Source organism: Lagopus muta, chromosome 3 (assembly GCF_023343835.1).
Source record: "Lagopus muta isolate bLagMut1 chromosome 3, bLagMut1 primary, whole genome shotgun sequence".
NCBI lineage: Eukaryota > Metazoa > Chordata > Aves > Galliformes > Phasianidae > Lagopus > Lagopus muta.
The window spans coordinates 21413350-21435977 of NC_064435.1; the positions used below are offsets into that span (position 1 = coordinate 21413350).

The 22628-nt window shown below is 36.0% G+C and overlaps 1 protein-coding gene across 6 annotated transcripts in view; it reads right to left on the reverse strand.

Moving 5' to 3' along the window:
- VPS13B (vacuolar protein sorting 13 homolog B) overlaps window positions 1–22628 on the reverse strand; it is a 418623-nt gene that overhangs the window by 152130 nt on the left and 243865 nt on the right. For all 6 annotated transcript variants that reach the window (XM_048940337.1, XM_048940340.1, XM_048940338.1 and 3 more), the window contains one exon: window positions 19959–20070. In XM_048940337.1, the coding sequence (XP_048796294.1) occupies window positions 19959–20070 (112 nt within the window). The remainder of the gene's footprint in view (window positions 1–19958; window positions 20071–22628) is intronic.

Here is a 22628-nt window from a genome sequence, read left to right on the forward strand (position 1 = left end):
CAGTAAGCTTGGATCAAAAAATATCTTCAACTTTACTGGGGCAAAACCAGTGGCATCTTGTCCTGTGCTATGGTGACTGAACTGGTGGTGTTGAAATCACTGACATTGTGCTCCTTAACTGCCTTTTTCTCATCCCATTCAATACAATTTCTTAACATATTCTCCCCAACAAGGCCACTGAACATGTAACAATAGGGGAAATGTGAAACAACTGTTTTTTAGGGAAGCAATGGGATGCTCCATTTAAAGTGAGATGCCACGAGGCATGATCTTAAGGGCAGAGAGAAATACATAAACCCAGGGCATCTCAACACCAGGCATTCAAAGTGCTGAGCTTTCATCAGTAAAACCACTGACAGAAATCAGCTTTCTGATAAGCTGCAACATTTCTTTTATTTTTTTTTTCCCCTTCACTCTAAGAGCAAGTAGATGACATTGCCACAAAGAATCTAAAGCTTGAGCTGCTGGGAGAAAAACTGAACTTCCCCCAGAATCACTGAACAGGTGCTACATAGGCCAATTCTTAAAACATGAATAAAATAAACTCTGAACCATGGCAGTTCATGATAGACATCTTGGATTTGTCTGAGTTTGGAGAAATTAAAAATGTGTTTGTGAGAACGAGAAGGAAAATAAAAAAAGAGCACAGAACAAGGCAGTTCGGAGGAGGAAGATGCTATCAGGGCACTAAAACTGAAGAAAAGCTGTAGCTAATAAAACTTTTTTTATTGCAAGAAAGAAAAAGAATGTATCCTCAGGCCAGAAGGGAAGGTCCTGGTAAATTTCTAAAATTTTGTACATAATTCTGCTGCAGAGCCTGACTTCCATATCTTTCATAAAAGTAACTTTGGCTTTGCTTTCCCACCCTGCCATCTGTCCCTACAGAGACTCATCTGTAGCTTAACACAGTGTTTTATGATTTCTGGGATGATGGAAACAGTTTAATCTGGGTCAGCAGAACAGGCTCTCAAACACTCTTCTAACTGTCTCTGCTTTTTCCCCTCGGAACTATGCCACATGTGGCTGGCTAAGCTGCAGAAGAACTCCGTACACTTGCTGGCAGCATAACCTGGATTGGATGCCATCAATTTCTGTCTAGATAATTATTCTATCAAGTGAATCTGTCTTATATATAATTCTCATCTCAGCAATACCATGATCAAATGCAAATATAAGCTCAGTACATTATAACTCCTGTTTCATGCCTTGCTGATTAGCAAGTGATGCTATCTTGTTCACTTTTATTTTAATATTACAGTCAATCTTCAAAAGCATCTGTTTCATAAGAATGAAACTTATGTTCTCCCTTATTAATTTCCCTTATTAGCTCATTAATATCATGCTCTATACAGACAGATGCACCAGCCTTCCCTACAGAATTCCCTACATAGTGGGTGAATTCTGTAGGGAATTCTGTGGGTGTCCTCTAAGTTGAAGTGGTTAAAATATTTAGCTTCAGTTTTGGAGGACCCCTGTAAGTGAAAACATTAGTCCTAGTTCCATGAGCAAAGTAAAAATGACTGAACACTTCTAGACATCTACACAGTTGACAAATGCATCACATCATACTAAATTTAAGGAAGAAGCTGGAATTAATTGAATTCCAATGGAATACTTACTCTAATCACCAACAGCCATACTTAGAACTACAAAACATACATATGCTTACAACTTTCCTAACTAGACATAAATCACCTTAAGAAGTGGATTACTTGTGAAATAACCATGCTGAAAAAAAGAAGACAAGTAGTGACTGAAACATAAAGAAAAACTTCTTGTGATTGTGCTAGGCAGTTTCAAACAATTGATACAGTTAAGCAATGGTCAAAGGAACAATTTGGATAATTATCCTGTCTTAATCTAATGCTGGTTAAATGCCTGACTTGTGTCTCTTACGCACTTCGGTTTCTTTTGCTTTCTTTGTAACTACGGTTGAATATCTTTGCTAAGAGAGAAATGGTACAAGTGTTAAAATGCTAAAGATGTCTAGGTAACTTAAAAACAAGCAAAAATTGGAGAAACTATGGAACTGAGGGCTTTCAAATAAAAACAAATAAATAAATAAACAAAGAAAGATTCTACTATGTATTTATATGTACACTAAGACATAATTCAAAACATGAATGTCAGAGTGCCTGGGGAAAAACCGAAAGACAACAGAATCTGCCTGTCTACAGACAGTCCAGACCCACAACCATCCAGAACAGACAGTCCAATAGAAGAGCACCAAGGTTCAGATGAGTGCCATTGTGCGACATTCTCCCTAGAGTCCCAAACATATATTGACATGTCAGATATATGTTTAGAAAATAATGTTTTGAAAACAAGTTTGATTTACAGCTTTTTCAAGATACCTGACTTCAAGACATTTGAACCACAGTGCAGAATTCTACTAATACATCAACTCCCTGAAGACAGTCACACTAAGGGAAGGTAGTCATGCTACAGCTGTTTCTTGTAAATACCTCCAAGCCAGGTATTAAACAGTCACATATGAAACAAACAGGATCGGCAGAAACACGAACCGCCCAGTTGTTTATCAATAACTCTGTCTTCCAAAGAATGTAACAACAGTAAAAATAAACTATCTAATTTCGTTCAGAAATCTTATCAGAATATGCTATTTCCTTTTTACTAGAACTTTTCAGCACAGCTGTTTCTTGCCAAGCTGTAGCAGACACGTCTTCCCTTACAATTACTTTGTAAGCTGTTCAGGCTTTTTGTAAACACAGCAATACAGACAAAATCCCAGTTCTTAATGAAATTGCTCAGAGATGAAAACTGGAAAAATTTCAATTAATCACTTTTCTTTTGGCTATATATTTTGTGTCCTTAACTTGATCAGTTTCACTAGCTACTACTACTGAATTGCACAGATATTTATTTTCACCCTAAACCATTTTAAAGGACTGGTTTCCGTTGAGCTACAATAATATGGAAGAGAAAAGAGATTTTGCTTTGAACATACAGAAGAATAAATCTGGAAAAATGAATTTAATATTTTGCACAGGTGCCTGACATCCTGCCGCACAGCCCACCTCACCCCCTCCCCCTCCTCTCTCAAAAAAAAAAAAGAGGGAGGAAGCTGTGGGCCCATGAAAACCTAGTGAGGTTCAATAAGGCCAAGTACAGGGTGCTGCACTTGGGTCAGAGCAATCCCAGGTATTTATACAAGCTGGGGGAAGATCTCCTTGAGAGCAGCCCTGTGAAGGGACTTGGGGATTCTGGTAGATGAGAAGCTGGACATGAGCCAAGTGAGCACTTGCAGCCCAGAAGGCAAACTGTGTTCTGAGCTGCACTAAAAGAGGGGTGGCCAGCAGGGAGAGGGAGGTGATTGTCCCCCTCTACTCAGCTCTTGTGAGGCCCCATCTGGAATATTGCATCCAAGTGTGGAGCCACCAGTACAAAAAACGACAGGGAGCTGTTGGAGAGGGTCCAGAGGAGAGCCACTAAGATGATCAGAGGGCTGGAGCACCTCTCTGTGAGGAAAGGTTGAGGGAACTGGGATTGTTCAGCTTGTAGAAGAGAAGGCTCAATAGAGACCTCCTTGTGGCCTTCCAATACTTGAAGAGAGCATATGAACAGGAGGGAGAATGGCTGTTCACAATGGAGGATAGTGATAGGATACTTTTTAACAAGATTTATGTAACTACTTAAACATTCATATTTTGAAATCCAGTGGGTACATATTCAGTGTTCAAAATAACAGCATTCCTCCACATCCACTAAGCACTGTGGTGGTTCCAGGTGAGTTCTACTCTAATCCTCCTTCCTAACCATTTAGGGAGGTCAAATTTTAGTGAAATGGAACACTACAAGGTTAGGATTGGTAGCGGCGTATTCATCATAAGAAGCCACAGAACATCTAAGAGGAATTACAGTAGATCACACATCAAACGCTTTGGCCTGGTGCCTCCTTCCTCTAGTCCTATAGGCAAGAGATGTTCTACATCTACAGCGAGGCGACCAGATATTTAAAAGTAGCCCCATGCACCAAGGGCTCTGATACTGTTATTTCCTGCAAATAAATCAAAGAACTTGCGCAGTGCAGTTCTTTTCGAGCACTGTATGTGGAACAGAATGATCCTGTGATGATAAGGTATAGAATGATAAAGTAATTTTAACCTGTCAAAAAAAGCATAAAACGAAACAAAGCTGAAATTTGCAGCTGTGCATTTAGATGCCATCTGGTTTAATGACTTTTGTAACTTTATTGTTTAAATTCCACAGCAAAAATAACAGCCTGAGCAAGCCTAAACTTAAAAGATCAGTTTTTCATTTTTATACTGTTTAATGTTTAGACACTTTGAGGAATCTCATTATATTTTTTAAGCATTCACTCAAATTCAGGGAGCGTAGTATAAATATACAGTTGACAGACTGTATAAATGATAAGTATGCACAATTCCAAGGGAAGGTCTGCAGGATATTTTTGGATACCAAGTGTTTCTAGGAAAAACAAGTGGAAAAGAGTTTCTCTAAATAAGAGCCAGCAAGAACAGAGCTTGAAGAGTTTAACTGGGTGGGGTGGAAGTCTGAGTGGGGGTGGAGGGTTTAGCAAAAAGAAGTCAAAATACAACAGAACCCAAACACTTCTATGCTTTTTTGATTCATGGTAGACATAATTTTATCTCAAAACTTAAGGCTGTTTGGCTGTAAGAGCATCTTTAATTTTGAATTCTTAAATATTTCATGTGCGCTTGATTTACCACACAACTGAGTGAACAAGCTTGTGCTTTCACCATTGCTTTTATCCTGCACTGTACTGTGTTTTAGTTGGTTGTTCCACCTCGTTTAGTGATACAACAACTCACTATTTTCTGTTAGACTAGAAATTCACCTGGAAATACCAAGGTTGAGTTGCACTGAACACAGACTTTAATTTCTTTCTGCAATTTCTTTAAGTTATACAGGACTGGTACAAAGGTTAAATCTACAAGACATACCGACTGTAGTTTGACAAACAGACTTGAGGTGGGATATTTTTGGATTGTTGTGTCAGTATATCAAAATCATACCTAAAATTCAGTCAATTTCTGTAAGAAATATTATAGAACATTAGGAACAAATAAATACTGATTTCCTTTATATTAAACAGTACCTATTATGCATATTTTCAGCACGTGTATATTATAATAGATGTTTGCAGCACAAGGGGAAAGAACTCTAAATCATGAATGTTTAACTGTTTAGCTTTCCAAATCACGATTCATGTTAACTTTGGCATAGATCAACCTTGCAAGATGCCACTTGTATTTCTTTTTTTTTTTGCAGAACAAATGCATTAATAATGCTGATTTTAAAAAAATATTGAATTTGAAAATGTAAGATATGCCAATACTAGTGGCATACCAGTAACAGCTTAACGGGTTTTCAGCATAAAATTACTTAAACAATATGATGTACTTGTCATTCTTCAAAAATTATCACCTTTCCTTCTATTTTCCTCTAGTCCCTGCAGTGCTTTTATTTCTTATTTATAATATCATTGGGAAACTGTCTTGGTAGAAATTTATGAAACATATTACCTTTCACGTTCAAAAACACTATTTTGTCTTCCTTAAAACATCATTAAACTATTGTTAATAGCACTTTCAAATTCAGTGTGAACTCAGGATATATTGAAGGGGAGTTTAATCCTAAAAATGCTTTCAGAGGGGAAGAAAAAGACAGACGATATACATTTTCTTCATTCATTATCAGGGATTCTTAGAGTGTAAAAGACAGCACTAATTCATAAACTACTTTTGGACAACAAAAATACCTCAGTAAATATTTAGGTTCAACCAGACGTTCTCCAGTTCATAGGTTATGAAGCCGGAGCTGGCTGTTATTAAAACTAGATGTTTACATGGTTCTGAACTGCTCTTTTCCATTCTGAAATGCAATAAATATATATTATGATCCTAGTATTTAGATTTATATGGATTTACTAACATTGTAAGTAAGATTTGAGCTGCCTCAGGTGTGTACCAAGACTAAGGCAGGATGGAAAATGACCCATTTAACCATGAACATAAAGGCAAGCTCAGAGCCCTGACATGATCTTCTACAGAGTAATATGGGAAATTGAGAGATGTTGAGACAACTTTAGAGATGGAAGTAAAATCATCTACAAAGCAAAACAGGTAAGTTACTCATTGATAATCCAGTTGAAAAACTTAAAAATTTCCTATTGAAATCAGAATTAGCTTACTTGTGAAAATCACATTTGCTTGAACTCTGAATTTTTTTTACAGGAAAGGTTTGTTTGCTTGTTTATTTAAACAGCCATTTACTCTCTTCCTGCACATAATTTAGGCTGCAAATTGTCATGATATTGGTAAATATGTTAATGTCAATTCTCTTTGTGAACCCTGACAGTCCCTCATCAGACATGATGCATCTCTGTGTAAAAATTGCATCTACTGTATTGTTCTCATGCAAGGAATTTGGTGTACTCTTAACTCTTCCCAGTCCTTTCTCTTCCTCAAGGATATTACACCTTAAATTTACACCCTGAGTATTTCTACCCTTCTCCTTTGTCAATTAAATTCACCTTATTCAGTTATGCCCTATGTAATGAATAAATCTTGAGTTCAGAGAGGTAAATGCAAATTCATATGTGCTTGTAAAATACTAAGGTTCTAGCACTCTCAGTTCCCTGAGAAAATTACAACTTGGAGTTCACATGCCTGTGGGCAGAAATTTTTACAACACAGTCAGAAGTTGCAGGCAAGACCTTTACTTTAAAACAACTAATTCTTTCAATTCTGCATGTAGCTCCTTCTAGGGCAAATTTAGTATCAACCGATTGCTAATAAACACTCAGTTTGCTTAGTATAAATGGAAGCAGGATCATTATAATTCTTAAAGGAATTAAGAGTCTGAAAGGCAATTGTTTGAATGAGTGTTTCTTCTATCTTCTTTTCCTAAAATATTAGGACTTGAACAATCAAGACAGTGTTATCAAAACACAGGAAAAAACACAATCTACTAGATAAGTTTTCTCCATTCTTTGCTTAGAGAATTCTCCTTGAACATCAAGTAGAGTGCACTAGGACTCCCAACTTTTGTATAATAATATTGGGTATTTACTGGTTTCTTGTCAAATACTTGAACCTAGAAAACTAATTCCCAAAACATTTAGCTTTGCTAAAGCATTGAAGTGGGTACTTTTCTGTTAGGAAACAATTTCTCCACCAGCATTTTCCAGTTTTTTTTTCTGGTTTTGAGGGAGGGCTGAAACAGAGGAATGGTGTGCTCAACTACAGCATATTTTGGTTTTGGAAATTATGATATACCTCTTGAAGGTTTTACACCAGTTCTTTCAGGAACTTAAGGTAAAACTTTTAGGTACGTAACTACTTGAACCACTCCTAAAAATCAAGCATATTCTCCTTGACTAACTTAATCTAGATCACAGTTGTCAAGAATTTTGACAAGGAGTATAAAATTCTATAAGGAGATCTAAGGAGGCTTTCTAAAAAAAAAATTAAAAAAAAAAAAAAAAGAAAAGCATAAATGATGGTGATTATGAGAACATTTGGTGTTTTCAGTGTTTTACTTTCTGTCTGGAGCAAAAAAAAACCCAAAACATAATTAAAAGAAGTACAAATACCCAGGTTCACTACAGGGCCCATTTGGGAAACAGCAAATTATGTCATCTGTATTTAGGTTGAATCTAGTTTAGTAAATACTTCTTAGTTGCCTTTTTTATAAGCTGCAATGCAAGAAAAATGCAAGATTTGTTAAAATTATTTTTAGAAAGCAACTTTTACAACTGTCTCAGTTGCATAATACAGTGGGCTTTTTTCTCTAATTATGCCAAGAAAACCATTACAAGCTGTCTGAAGAATAAAGTGTACAGAGAGATGTTTTGAACCAATACATAGCAAACAATTGTTTTCCTCTCAATTTCTGTTGAATATGTATGTGCACATGCACATCCTGCCATACACTGGGAAACAGAGCTTTCAGATTTGCTTTGCAGCTAGACTGGCTAGTCTGCAAGTTTCTTCTTGTTCTTTGAAAAATGATCTCACAAAGATCAAATAGTACTATTCAATAACCTTTGATTATCAGGAAGAGTTCAAATATGTTCTGCTCCAATTCTGCAAAGAAAGGATATATCTCTATACATTCCTATGTTCTATTAATATCACCTCTAAACTGGTTTGTATTTTATTGCTGGGGAATACAGACTAAATGAAGTACTTGTGATTTATGTCAATCACTGACATTGTACTCAACAGAGATGGCTAATACTATCTCTGTATTTTATTACTTGCACTTGTGTTAGCCATTAACATACCAGTGTTAGCCATTGCCTTCTCACAGGAAAAAAACAACCAACCACCAAAAGCATCAGAGGGCATGAAAAATGTTTTGAGAGGCTAAAGAATGTTACATTTATCTTTGTGTCCCACAGCTAATAAACCCCATAAGAATGCATGAACCAGTCCTTAATAAATAAATAAAAGCTTCTGACACGCAACAAAAGCCCTGTATCTTACTGTTTATTCTACTGTACTCTACTGTTATATCTTACTGTATTCTACTGCACCATAATCAGGCTTAATAGCAATAGAGGTAAAGTATTAGTACTGCATAGAATAAGCTTAAGCATCGGAAGAGACATTAAGCATGACTTTTGTCTGCCCTTAACGCATATGAGCACTTAGCTCACTTGGAAAACCAGCAAGGGCTGGGAACTACGCTCACTTAAACAATACTGTTTGAGTTATTTAGGATAATTGCAGTTAGAATTTAATTTTGCCATGAGAGTTTGGAATTGTATCCCTCCAAGTAACATGTTCAAAGTTCCTTCCTAAACTGAAGTAATATGTCATTAGTCTGTATATTTCTGATAATCCTTTTTGGAAAGTAATACAAAACCTTACCAGGAAAACTTGAAAACATTAAATAGAAATTACTTTGGCAAACTGCTTTGAAAAAGAAAAAAATCTTCTATCCCAAAAGCAGTTCAAGAACTGTGGTATGAATTTGTCATAGATAAAACCCTGTGAGGGACATCAGAGAACCCACAAGTATCTATGGAATGAACCACAATCTGTATACAGAAGTTAACAAATGTCTCATTACAAATGGGATATGGTTTTCCCAGTACCAGAAGCACAGAACTTGCATTATATTTAACTTGAGATCCTGTTATAATTAAAAATACTACAAAGAATAAGAGTCTGCTTAATATATTACTGGAAAATACTTTTCAGCAAACAAAACATTTGTTGAACCAAATGTGATGGAAGTTATATTTACTCACAGACAGTTGGGAAGAAAACTGCAATAGAAAAACAAAATTTTTAAAGCTTTCTGGATTTATTTTAGAATAGATTATTTACCACAGCCAAGTCCTCTTAATGTTAATTTTCGCTGTAAAGAACAGAAAAGTGACCTAGAAATGGTTATTCAATACAGGATATATTTTTAAGAATCAGCAAAGGAAACCCAAGGAAGAAACTAAGGCGTTTGAGTAAAGTAAATGAACTTTACTGTATTTAAGTAAACTGCATACGAGGGCCACTCCATCTCTTAAAATGACATTAATTTCCAAGGACGGAGTTATTGTTTCTTCCTACACTAATAGAAAACCAGACACCTCCTTCTCTTCCTTCCCAGCATTTCGCAGTAACTGGCAAAATACTAAAGCTACTTGGTTAGAGAAAAAAATTAAAGGGAGGTAACTTGAAAGAGGGAAAGAAATGTGAAAACTGCAATAATGTTGCCTTCTAACACAAACCATACAGCCCAACTCACATAAATAACCCGTTTTCAGGTCTTTTTATTTTCTACTTTTACAGTTTATCTGCAAAAATTTTCATTGCATTCAAGTTGCTGAGTATCTAAAATGTGAAAGGTACCCTGGGATTTTTAAATGATATTTAATGTCGCTTTTCTTTGCCTCTGTGCCTTTTTTGTTTACCTCTTAAAATTGTTACAGAATGTTTAATAATGCCAATGCTGAATCTGAGAATTTTATTAAAATTTCTAGTTCAGTGTCAGAATCTGTGCTCTGTTTCAAAAGGCACGGTAGTGGATTAAGCTGCTGCAAGTCCAGGCTGCTGCAATCCTACTCTTTTACCAGGGCTAATCCTTGCGCAACTGTGATAAATAGGTTCAGAGCAATGACCTGACAGGAAAAAAACTGCCCGATGCTCCAAAACATTCTGAGCTCCTTTAGCTATCCCAGTCAGCTCACTACACACAAGTATAACCAGCAGCATCATGGATCTGTAAAGAGGAACATATCTTATAAGAGGAGCTTGAGTTCAGGTCTGCAGCCTCGGTGGGCTTAAAACTCATTGTCCAGAGTCTATGGATAAAGTAATGTTAAAAGTCAAACCTGCTCTGCATCTCTAAAGAAACTCAGACAATATCCAGTCTCCCCAGGAAAGCCCAGGGCTGTGTTTTCATTCCTTTTGCAACTTCACTTGGCAAAGCCAGCCTGTGTGCTGCTCTGTTGGGAAGGTGAGATCTCCCTAGTCAAAGAGCTATTCAAATATCAGCAGGCTTTTTCAAAGCATTTTCTTTCCACTGGGTTGAATCAAGAATTCATATGGGGGAAGAACTAAGAGTTTGAAAAATACTTTCAAATGGATGGAAAGGCCATTGGAGGGTGTTAAGAGAAGGAAATTATTATACAACCCGATCTCAACAAAGCAGGTGTCTTTCAGTGCATGTTAAGGAGAAACAGGCATGATACTTCCAAGGGGTTCATTAAAAATGTTTAAAAACATGAAAACGAAAAGAAATGTCTGGAAGAAAATAATAAGTGAGAGAAAAAGTTCTCAATAAAAAACAAAACAAAACAAAAAACTATCCATGACAATATTTATAATAGTCATTTAAAGATTATGAAGTATCAAGGTAAGCAGTTCAAATCAATGAGTAATTAGTTATGTGTAACAGTAACAGAGCATAATGATAAGTTTAAACAGATACAAATCAACTATAATTCAAACAACTGTTTGAATTTATTTTGATCGCTTTCACTATATTGGGCTTCATCGCAGCAGAATTTAAACTTTTGGAGCAGGAAATAGAAAAAAAAAACAACATTAAGCACACCTCAAACCTGTGCATGTGAAGGAAATTATAATCTATCCACCACTTAATCACCCTACATATATTACACATTTTTAAACTGAAGTTATATAAATTTCATGTGGCAACCTTCATATGTGCTGCACAGCAAATACTAAATTACTGTGTTAAAATAGTATTTGAGACAGCAAGAAACATCAGAACACAAAGGAAGCTTTTGCGTATCTTTAGTTTCAACTTTCCAGTAGTTACAATCACCCACAACTGAGACCCCTTGCTACAGAAGAAAGTGCTGTTCCCTGGCACAACAGAGAAAGCAATGTGCACTTGAAAGTCCTGCTGTACAGCTGCTATTTACTTCTGATCTTCAAATGTCAAGCAATAGCAACGTTAGTAGTCACAGAAATCGAATAAACTCTACAAAAGCCACACAAAATGTGATGCTGAACACTTTGCAGACTCCTGTATTTTGAAGAGATTCTTCTTCTGTGCCTGCCTCCCTGGATGATCTGGTAATTTCACAACACAAACTCGCAGGTCAGTTTAAAGGCAGTCTGAAACAGCTGTTAGTGAGAACGAGCTATACCTGAAGCAATCATAACCACACTGAAAATTCAAAAGCTTAACCAGAAAAACAAAATGCAATTGCCCTAAGCACTGAGATCTTCACTCTACTGCAACTTCTTCACCACAGTGAATAAACTGGTGTGAGGCAACCAGCCAAAACAAATCTGCATGGACTATGAGGTTATTATCATCTTATGAACTGGTTGATGAGGCCACTGCACTGCTGTGCACTGCCACGATTAATGGATGCCTAAATGGTGTAGTAACAGCCATGCTCTCTTACAGCAATGATTCTATAAAATGTGCTTCAATTTGACTTCCATGAAGAACCACACAAAGAAATTTAAAATCACTGTAAGAATCAGAGGAAAAACTCCAGTGCCACTCAAGTGAAAGAGGAAATAGAAAGTGAGCATCTCCCTTCAACACATGGTAATTAATCTGATGAATTTTAAGAGAAAAATAAAGTTATTGGAATGATTTTCTGATTCTGAAATTTATTTTATTTTGAGCATCACAGTATAAGGGAAAAAACGTATTTTAAAATATGTATGTTTTGCCAGATTAGGTATGTATTATTGCAGTTTCCAGTAAAACTCTAAACTGAGGAAATTTCAAGTAAAAATAAGATTGATAGTTCAAGCTGAACATTTTGAAATCTGAATTCCAAATATAAATTAAGCATTGAATAGCTCTTGGTATTAGATAATTAACAAGCTACATTTCTGAAATTAAATGGGCAGTTCCAGCTGTTATTTTACAATTAGTTTCCACTGAGGTTTTTAAATTAATAACTGCTGTAATAGCCTCAAACATGCCAATGTTAATTAGGAATGATGTTTCCATGTAATGCTATCCATATATGTGAATATTTTACTGGGGGAAAGGTCTAGGTAGAATTTTTTTCCCCCCTTCTACTAAAAATAGATGAAGAAAGAAATGTAAAGCAGGAAAAGACTTTACGCCCAAGCCCACTTCCACAAAAATGTTTGAGTTGTATTTGGAGAATAAGGAACACGTTTCCAAGCTCCTTAACGCTAAAGAGCCCTAAGGTTCAGCTACAATGGCAAAAGGCAACATTCAGAACCTGATATTTAAAGGGAACAATTTAATTTAAAAGCCAAGTCAATAATTAATCAAGCTACGATTATTAAAAAGAGAGAAGTAAAAAAACAAAAACAAAACAGAACAAAAAAAACTACTACTGTGTATCCAAATTAAATGTAGAGACAAACCTTGAAAAAATAAACAGAACCAAAACATGAGTACTTTGTTGAATAAAAACATCCTGGTCTGAATTTCAAAGAATTAAAAAAATAAATTACAGGCATAATTTTAGAACGTTAACTGTTACAATATTTTTTTTGCCTTAATACAGGACGAGAAGAACTGAAAATGACACCACCGTAACACTGTGTTAAAGTTGCTATGCAGTAAATGAAATACCTCTCCTTGAAACACTGAGAATCTTTTCCTGGAAGCTTTTAACATAACATTACCTCTGTAGTCTGAAGTATTTAGAAATAAAAGAAAAAGTGCAAAACAGAGTTCATGATGCTTTATAACTTCTACTTCTTGTAGGTGTACCATAATCCCTTATGGTACACATGCAAATTTTAATAAGCTGCTCGCATTTCCATCAAAATATGTGTGTGCAGACATTATTCTTTTAACTGATTGTCTCTGTTGTCTTCATGCAAAGAAAAATAAAGAAACTCAAGCCAGTATTAGCTACTGCCCTGTTTGCCTACTGCATAAGCTTCAATGCTGTACTAACAAAATATAAAAGTATAACGGAAAATAAGTTTTGTTAGAGTCTTTATTAAATAATTAACTGTTAAAAGGTAATGATTTCCTTCAGGCACATATTCTCAGAACCACCATTAGTTATCTGAATATGAAGTTTCTATGCAAAAATAGAAGATTTTTTAAAATTAAATTGGTTTGAAAAATAAAGCAAAGAATTGACTTTATTAGTCATACTACAGTTGTAGAAAATCCAAGCTTTATAAAAATAATAATTTAAAGGTACAGTTTCACAAATATAAATATGGCTCATGGTAATTTAATACTGAACAAAAAATGTTTCTGAAGAGAAGATGCTTATAGATGTGGGTGCTGCTGAAAAGTTTTGAAAAACATTTGATTTTCCAAACCACATTTGAAAGAAAAAACAGATTTCCACACAGATTGCGGGCTATGTATGCATTTCTTGCATAATCTCCTTCCATCATTCTTTCCTTCCTCCCACTCCAGCACCATTAGCACAAACACTCAAAATTGTTTATTAGTCCTATTCTCACTGAAGGACTTTTGTTAACCAACTGTGTGTATTACAACAATACTAGAGGTATGTTCTAGATACAGCTCTGTGAAATAAAGACAGATAGCAGATATAGGAGAAACAACTGCTACTTATTTGCAAACGTTTCAGACTTATAAAGCAGTGGAAGATGGTGAAGTACAAAAATGAAAAACAGTAGATGAGATATATTTACAACAGAAAAATACTTCCACTAATGAAAAGTTTCAAGAAAACAATTCTAAGTAATTTACAGCTGTATTTTCAAGATTATACTCTTCACATGTAATTTTACGGGTGGTGGGGCACTAAAGAATTTCCATTTTCCACTCACAAATTGAAAACAGTCTAAGTACAGCATTATGCTTTGATCTATGAAAGATCTACACATGAAAATGACCATGGAACATTCAAACCTGGACTATTCAGCTTTGATGTACGACATGAATGAAATCCTTGGATCTCTAAAATGATGAATCCGGAGAGTGGACAACAATTAGATTCTTCATTGCTCAAGCTGAGTAACAGCTGTAATTCTGTCAATCTCCCAAACTTGATAGGTAATACTTATTCAGCAACTTATAAGTGAGACTTTCAACATGTTCAGTCTGTATTATCTATACTCTGTTATCCATTTTTTTTTTTCCTTAAAAACCTCAATTAATAGAACTTTATGTAATACAGAGTGAAATTTATTTCAATCATTTTGTCTATTATTATCTAATATTATCATATTCTCTAAAACTCTATTATTTAATATTTCATGTCAGTTTGCAAAAGCCAATCATTCAGGGGATGACTGTACTAACCTATACTGAGCAGATAATTTGCACAGCAATAGTTTCAAAAGAGGCTTTTATTCTGACACAGAATTAGATGTTATCACAATTTCAGCTCCAAACTCCCTCATTTTTAAGCAAACTATGACTGTATTTCCTCTTCTTTTTAGTCAGAGTAACAAAATTACTGAGTCCTTCCTGTTAAGGAGTTTTTTTCATCCTTTCTCCTACTGTTTTGTAAATGACGTGGATTTGGGACTTAAAGGTGTAATTTAGCGAGTTTGTGGATGACACTAACTTGGGAGGAGCTGATGGCTCCCTCCAGGGCAGAGAGGCATTGCAGAGGGATCTTGAAAGATTAGAGGGCTGGGCAACCACCAATTGCATGCAATTTAAGAAGAGCAAGTTACTAATTCTGCACTTAGGACTGGACAACCTTGGATATATGTACAGACTGGGGGATAAGAGGCTGCAGGACAGGTTCTGCACCAGAGGGCGGCGGGCACGGAACGGGCTGCCTGGGGCAGTGGGCACGGCCCCAGTGCAGGAGTTCAGGGAGCGTTTGGGCAGATCTCAGATGCTGGGTTTTGATTTGGGGTGGTCCTGTGTGGAGCTGGGAGTTGGACTCAGTGGCCTCTGTGGGTCTCTTCCAACTCATGATATCCTGTAAGTCTATGACATTCCTATTTATACTGTCCAATCCTGCTGCTATTATAGCAGGAAGTGTTATTCCCTGTTAAAAATCCCAACATGTGTGAATTTTTAAAATATTCAGTCCTGTTTATGTTATTTTTCCACTGATTACACTAAGCCCTGCTTCTATATACAGAAAAATACTGTTGTAATCTAAAAAGGTGACAAAAGACAGAATGTGAGATAATTGAGCAGAAAACTAGCTAAGATGACTACAGACACATTTGATTAGTTCCCCTTCTTTAAAGCATTATAATTTATTCACGCTGATAGTGCACATTAGTCACTTTTATTAAAGGAGAAAGAACTGAGGAAATGACAAAGGGAAAACACACGAAGACACACAAAGACGGAAACGTGGCTCCTTGGAGCTACCCCAGGAGATGCTGCTTTGTTTTCTGCAACCATCTCCACACACAGAGAAGGGATCTTCTGACCCGAATTGCTTTGGATTCATCAAAAGCCTGTTATTTTCCTTTTTTTGGAGGGGGGGAAGGGGAGAGGACAGACAAGTGATTAGCAAACAGGTCTGCTAAGCATGTTATCTGGATAAAGGCGTGAGCTTCCCTTTCATTTTACTTCAGCAGACTCAGACACACAGCTCCTTTCATACCCTTCCTGCATAAATACGTAAATACATGAGTTTTAAAAGAAATCCTTACAGCTACTAAGAAACTTTCTCTGTTCTATCAAATCTCTTAAAAACTGGCCATTTCCCCCAGTTCCAAATTTAACATGGTCAGGTCTGGCCAGCTGAAACTGGCAAAAAATATGTTTGCCTCCTTCACTGGCTCAGAAGGAATTCCATTTACTCTGACTTCTCCACAGTTCCAATTCTGCTCTCTCTTTGGCCAGGCTAGGCAACTGCCTCATCTGCATGCTCATCCAAAATCTCCTTTACTCTGCTCCGCCATCCCTGTCCCAAGACCTCCTGATTCTGCTCCAGAAAACTGGCAAACTCTTGACAAGAATATTCAATTCCAGTCGTGATTGTTGAAGACAAACGCACCTTAGTTGGGGATTAAGAATCATAAATTCAGGATGAATCACTGAAAACCCACAAGCTTCCAGGATTTAGGAGGAAAAAAAAAAAAAAGATGAAAAAGAGCAATACAGTGTAGCTGTTTTTCCTTTGTGAGTCCTCTATCTACTGTTACGGTACATGTATCTTTGTTTACTATGTCTACTAGCAGGTCTAAAAAATTAGATAATTTTCTGATAGTGGAAATAGTTATTTTAAAACTAATTTTTACAGAGTGAAAGAAATCTGAATTTACTATGTTAATAAATTTCTAACTTGCAATAATCACCTGAAAAAATATTTGTGCCCAAACTTACAGGACACATGATTTTTCCAACATTCCATTTTCTATTTAGTTCCCTCTCCAAGTCAAGCAAGTGGGCTATTTTTTCTAAGACACAGATGGAGACATTCAGTTCACAAGACCTAGTTTCGTTTAATATGACTGTATTAGATTTACCTTTCATGCGCTGATACTCTGCTAACGCTGAATGAGTACTTTCAGTTTTTCATGTACGAATTTATGGGACAGCTTCAAAATATATTTGTAAGCTCTATCCAGTCTTTATCCATTAAGAAATTTCCTAGCCTTTCCTAAGAAAATAGTTCCTAAGTGAGACATAAAATTTCTTCTTTCTCATGAAACACTACTGAAGTGACATTAATTGCATGTGGTTGTAGTTCAGACCTAAACAGAAGACTGTTTAAACCAAAGGGACAATGCAAATTAAGTTTGTATCCCAACTCCAGAAACACTGTAAAGACAGTGGTTCAGAAAACAATTTATTTTCTTTTCTTCTTTTATAAGCAGCAGTAGTAAATTAGAGGAGAAAAGAGGTTGGAAAAAGAGAGAAGATGACATGTTGGGCTTATTAGACTGCTGTAGCAGCTAATTCTTGAGTAATCATCAGGCTGCTGTAAGGGGTTTTTAAGAGCCTCTCTAAAGCTGAGTACTGCACCTCTGTTGATATTTACTATGAAATATTTCACTAAAATTTAGGAGTTACACATTGTTTCGGTTTCTTTCTTTAACTATGTGATTTTTAAGTATCTATTTATACAACAAGTTTCCAGTTACGCATTTCTGCTGTCCAGTGTTATGTACTGTGAGCAGGTTGAAAACATAACATAGAAAATGTAGTATTTGGAGAACAGAATACTAACACATGGCTCATGTGATAAAAATATCCCACTTCTTTTTTTTCCCCCTCTCTTGGATATAGATTGTATGGCCTGCCCTAACAGCAGAAAAATCTTTGCATTACCTAGTACTCCAAAGAAAAAATGTCAAAGTGTTAAATGAACTCCACTCAACACCACCACTCAAGAAGCAGTGATTATCACAGAAGAAAATGAAAGGGCATCTTCAACAATGCTTCTGTAAATACCATGTGCTCTGGATCAAAGAATATGCAATTATAGAAACTTTTTTTCAACAATGAATTGGAATCTCATTATTTCATAATACAAAATATTCGCTGATATTGCTAAAAAGCCCTGAATCTCACTTAAATCAAAATATTAACCCTCTCCCCAAAACAAAAGACCACCCACTACCAACTTCAACACTGTCTCATAAAATCCTGCAAAGTAACTTGACACTCTTCACCAGTGTATACTAAAAACACCAAAGCTAGTATAATTGGATAATTAAAGGAACAAAGATAAGACTTAGTCATTTGACAGCTGCTCAGAACAGAGAAGAACACTCACTGAACAGCTACAGGAAATTTCTGAAACTGGTAGACATTTCTCAGAAAAAGACACAAGAAGCATGACAGGAGGTTGGTCATGAAGAAAACAGTAACCATTATATGAGGGATGTCTGTGGCCAAGTATTTCAGCTTTACCAATTCAGTTCTTTAGTTTCTGACTGCAACGCAATTGTAAAAGACTAAATATTGTAATTGTGTAAAACTATGAAAAGCAAATATACACTGCACAAATCTAATCCAGAACATTTATAGATATGTAAGACCCCAAGACCCAGAATGCAAAAGGGGAGCAGAACCTTTAAGCAGTTGTGAGGTTTCTAGTTTGATAAGCACAGAATGTCAGCACTTCAGGTAAAGCCAGAGCAGCAAAGGTATCAGAGTCAAAAACATTAACTGACAGACAACTCCATTGATGTTGATGTAAATGGCATCCCTCCTGTAGCTTTCTCATTGACTAGTAATACCTACACAGAAGGATCAGTAGCTTCCCTAGATGACAGAAATTACTTTAGTATAGATGGAGCTCGCAGATTCCACTTTATGACAAGAGATTTTGCCGGCAAATTTTTAGTTGTAATGAGAAGAGCGGAACCTACATTTAGTTTTGCAACTCTCAAAGCAGAAATCAGATGTGAGTATATTCACAGAGGAGCAGGGCAAAAGCAAGGAGAGCCTGCACAAATGTTAGGAAGATCTGATATCTATGGGCATACTGATGGTTGGATTTGGATCGGGCTTTACCACCCAGAACCCACTGTTGGTGCCATTCTCTAAGATTTTTTTCATGAAAATCATAGATATAAGGTTAATTAAAAAAAAAGAAAAAAAAAGTATGCTACTAAGCTACTATAAGTAAACATACAAGCAAATACAACATTTTAAACATTTCCAAATGGAAATATGAAGAAAATGACTACTTTACAACTTCTAAGGAATCTGAAAAGAAACTGGAAACACTTCATGGTCTCCTAAAAAATCCTGCTCTTGACAAAAGTAAAACTCGCTGTCATTTTCAAGGCAGTAAATGTTTTATTGCTGGGAAATAATTTTGATGTTTGTAATTTCCATTGAAGAGCACTATGAAGTAGTTAAAAATATTGCCACATCTGAAAAACAGACCAACGGGAAGTATAAGACACTTGTTCATCTGTATTTCTGTGACTTTTCTCACTTGGTATTATTTGCAACCATACTTTCATGTCTGGCAACAGTGCCAATTCTACTGAGGATCATATATTACTTTTATCATGTTGATTACATATGTTCACCAGTTTTGCTGCCTATATATGATTAGTGTGGTTTGCACATACTTAGTGACACAATCCAGAGCATGACATTTTCACAGAAAGTATGTTTACTGGGAAAGAGCTCCTTAGAAGTTTGCTTTCCTTTACAGCTTTGATCTACATGGCGTTAAGAATCTAACAGTTTGAATGTATGTTTACCATTTATATTATTAAGATCTATCTCCTTCAAACTCTACAGCTACTGAGATTTTTGGTAGTCACAAAAAGTCCTTTTCTCTTAGGTGAACTTGGTAGCTGATGAGAAGAAAGCCTCTGAAAATGTTCTCATCTGTGAGCATAAGCTTCGTAACGACTTGACATTTAAATTCTGTTATTCATCAGCACTTCACAGAAGAACTCGATTTGTCTAAATGGATTTGAAAGCCCACAAGTGAAGAAAATCAGAAAAACCTGGTTTTGAATATCAAAAGATTGTATGTGAAAAGTATTTTTACAAGCTGCACGTACCCTTTTTATTGATCAATTAACTTCTTTCAAAATGATTTTTTTTGAGACTATGAAAAACCAAACCCTTCCCCCAACACTTACTGATAAATGTCCTTTCTGAGCACAGCTCTACTGAGAGGGTTGTCAGCCTGGGGAGCCATAGACACAGATCCAATCTTGAGAACCAAAGTGTCTTCTTTAGTTGCTGAATTAGCTGTAGTAAGGAGAAGAGAAAATATGTGTTTGATTCAAAGTCAAGTGCACACAGCAAGGAAAAATTATTAAAAAACAATTATTAGAAAACACCTATACAGGAATGTATGCTAAAGATTCAGTTCTGCTTGAAAGCAATAACAAATGCAAAAAATAAATGAAAGACCAACAAAAAAAACCAAGCAAATAAACAACTGAAAACAACTCCACCCCCAGAAAACACCCACCTGTAAAATCAATAGTGTTGATGTGATACATAAACAACAGAAGTACTGTCATTTAAACAAAATGTTATCACACTAAATCCTGGTCTGTGATTTTCTTTTTTCTCTAATAGCTTTATTTTTTGTTTCTTTTTTAATATATTTTTTCCAAAATATAATTGATCCCAGAGACTTCCATGTGATCTGTTTCTCTTTAGATATCATAGAATCATAGAATCACAAGGTTGGAAACGACCTATAAGATCATCCAGTCCAACCGTCTCCTCATCACCACAGCTACCACAAGCACTAAACCATATCTCATAGCTCCTCATCCAGACGCCTTTTGAACACTGCCAGGGATGATGACTCCACCACCTCCCTGTGCAGCCATTCCAGTGCCTGAGCACTCTTTAGAGAGAAAAAATTCTTCCTTATGTCTAATCAAAACCTCCTCTGATACAACTTGTGGCCGTTTCCTCTGGTCCAGTTTGTTCCCTGGAAGAAGAGGCCAAACCCCTCTTCACCACAACCTCCCTTCAGGAAGCTGTAGAGTGCAATGAGGTCTCCCCTGAGCCTCCTCTTCTGCAGGCTGAACAATCCCAGCTCCCTCAGCCATCCCTCATAAGACTTGTGCTCCACACCCCTCTAATAATTACCTGCTGATTTAAAGTGCTTACCATGCACTTTAAATCATCCACCATTTTTTTAAATGGGCCTAGGTCCTTTACAGGTTAAAAAAAATCATCCTGCAGGATATTATAGTGTAATCATCCCAGTAGCATTTGGTATGAGTTGCAACACAGAAGCTCTGAAACAACAGAATCTGAAAAAGGCCACTAGATTTTAGAACACAACAGTAAATTCCATGTCCATAACCAATCTACTTCAAGAAGAAAGGTCTCTGCATTCCACTTCTTCATATTCAAATTTCAGCTATGTGTACAAATTGATCACTGGTAATATTATATAGAAATTAAATTTTCAACTGGTATTTAATGTGTGGTGATCTAAGCCATTGAATCATAAAATCACCAATGTTGGAAAAGACCTCTAAGATCATCCAGTCTGACCATCCACCTACCACCAATACTGCCCACTAAAACGTGTCCATCGGTACAACTTCTACATGTCTCATGAACACCTTTGGGGACTGTGACTCCACCACCTCCCTGGGAATGTGTTGAATCCATATCTCCATTCATTAATTCATGTGTTCTCCCATTAGATTTTCAAAACATGGGAATGATGTAGATTATTTCTGTACATATTTATGTATTTATTTATGTACATATTTTCTTTTCTCCTTAATACAGCTAATAATCTCAGTCATTATGAATATTTAAAACTTCGAGGGGAAAAAAGCCCACACTGCCCAGTAGAAATACAATCTAGGAAAACCTTACAGACCCAAGTATGTCTGTTACAATCTCACTTGGTTTTACACACTCATCCCAGTCTTATGTTGGCTAAGCTAAAATATGTTCTTTTAACCCCCCATTGTAGGGCTTCTTTCAATACTTGACTAATTGTTTCGGATCTTCTCAGCAACTTCTCCACTTCTACTAATACTCATTTTTATTACAGAAAGCAAATTGGATATATTCCATCATCTGCCACATGCGGAAATACAACCATCTCCCTTATTTTGTTTCAGTAAGTTCACTGTGCCCCTTTAACTGTGCAGCCACCACTTTTCAGGAGTTCCTATCTCGAAGATGCAGTCTGCATAACCTTTTACATAACTTACGTATTTGAAGATTTAGCATATTTTCTACAAATGCTGTAAGTTCAATTATCCAGATACATGGCCTATTGAGTCATTAGCATTATATCTCCAGGGAAATTCTTACAGCTATGACTTAATATTTACTTTCATATTAAATATATCTTTCACTTACTCATTCCAACTGATATTTTTATTAAGATCTTTAACTATTTTTAACGCATTTAATATTTCCACAGACGTTGTACGGGGATATAGAGAATACCATCAGACAATATTAAACTCCTTAGGAAAGTCTAAGCGTATCAAACCTTTGTGAACACTTTACCGACTAGAATAGTAACCATCATAAAATGGAAATCAGATGTGTTTAACAAGACTAATTTTCCATAAAACTGTATTTATTATCATGTAATAAATATAATCTAATTCTTTATTAACTGAACGTGTGATAGATTTTCCTTTATGTTCTCCAAGGAGAGCAATAAAACTACCTTATTTTTATTTGGACATCACACATCTCATTTTAATAGGTAACCTTTGGCTGTCTAAAACCTGCTATGCCAACGCATGTTAAAAATTAACCTCTGAAGACCAAGATCCTTGTGCACAAGTTATTCAGTCTGACCA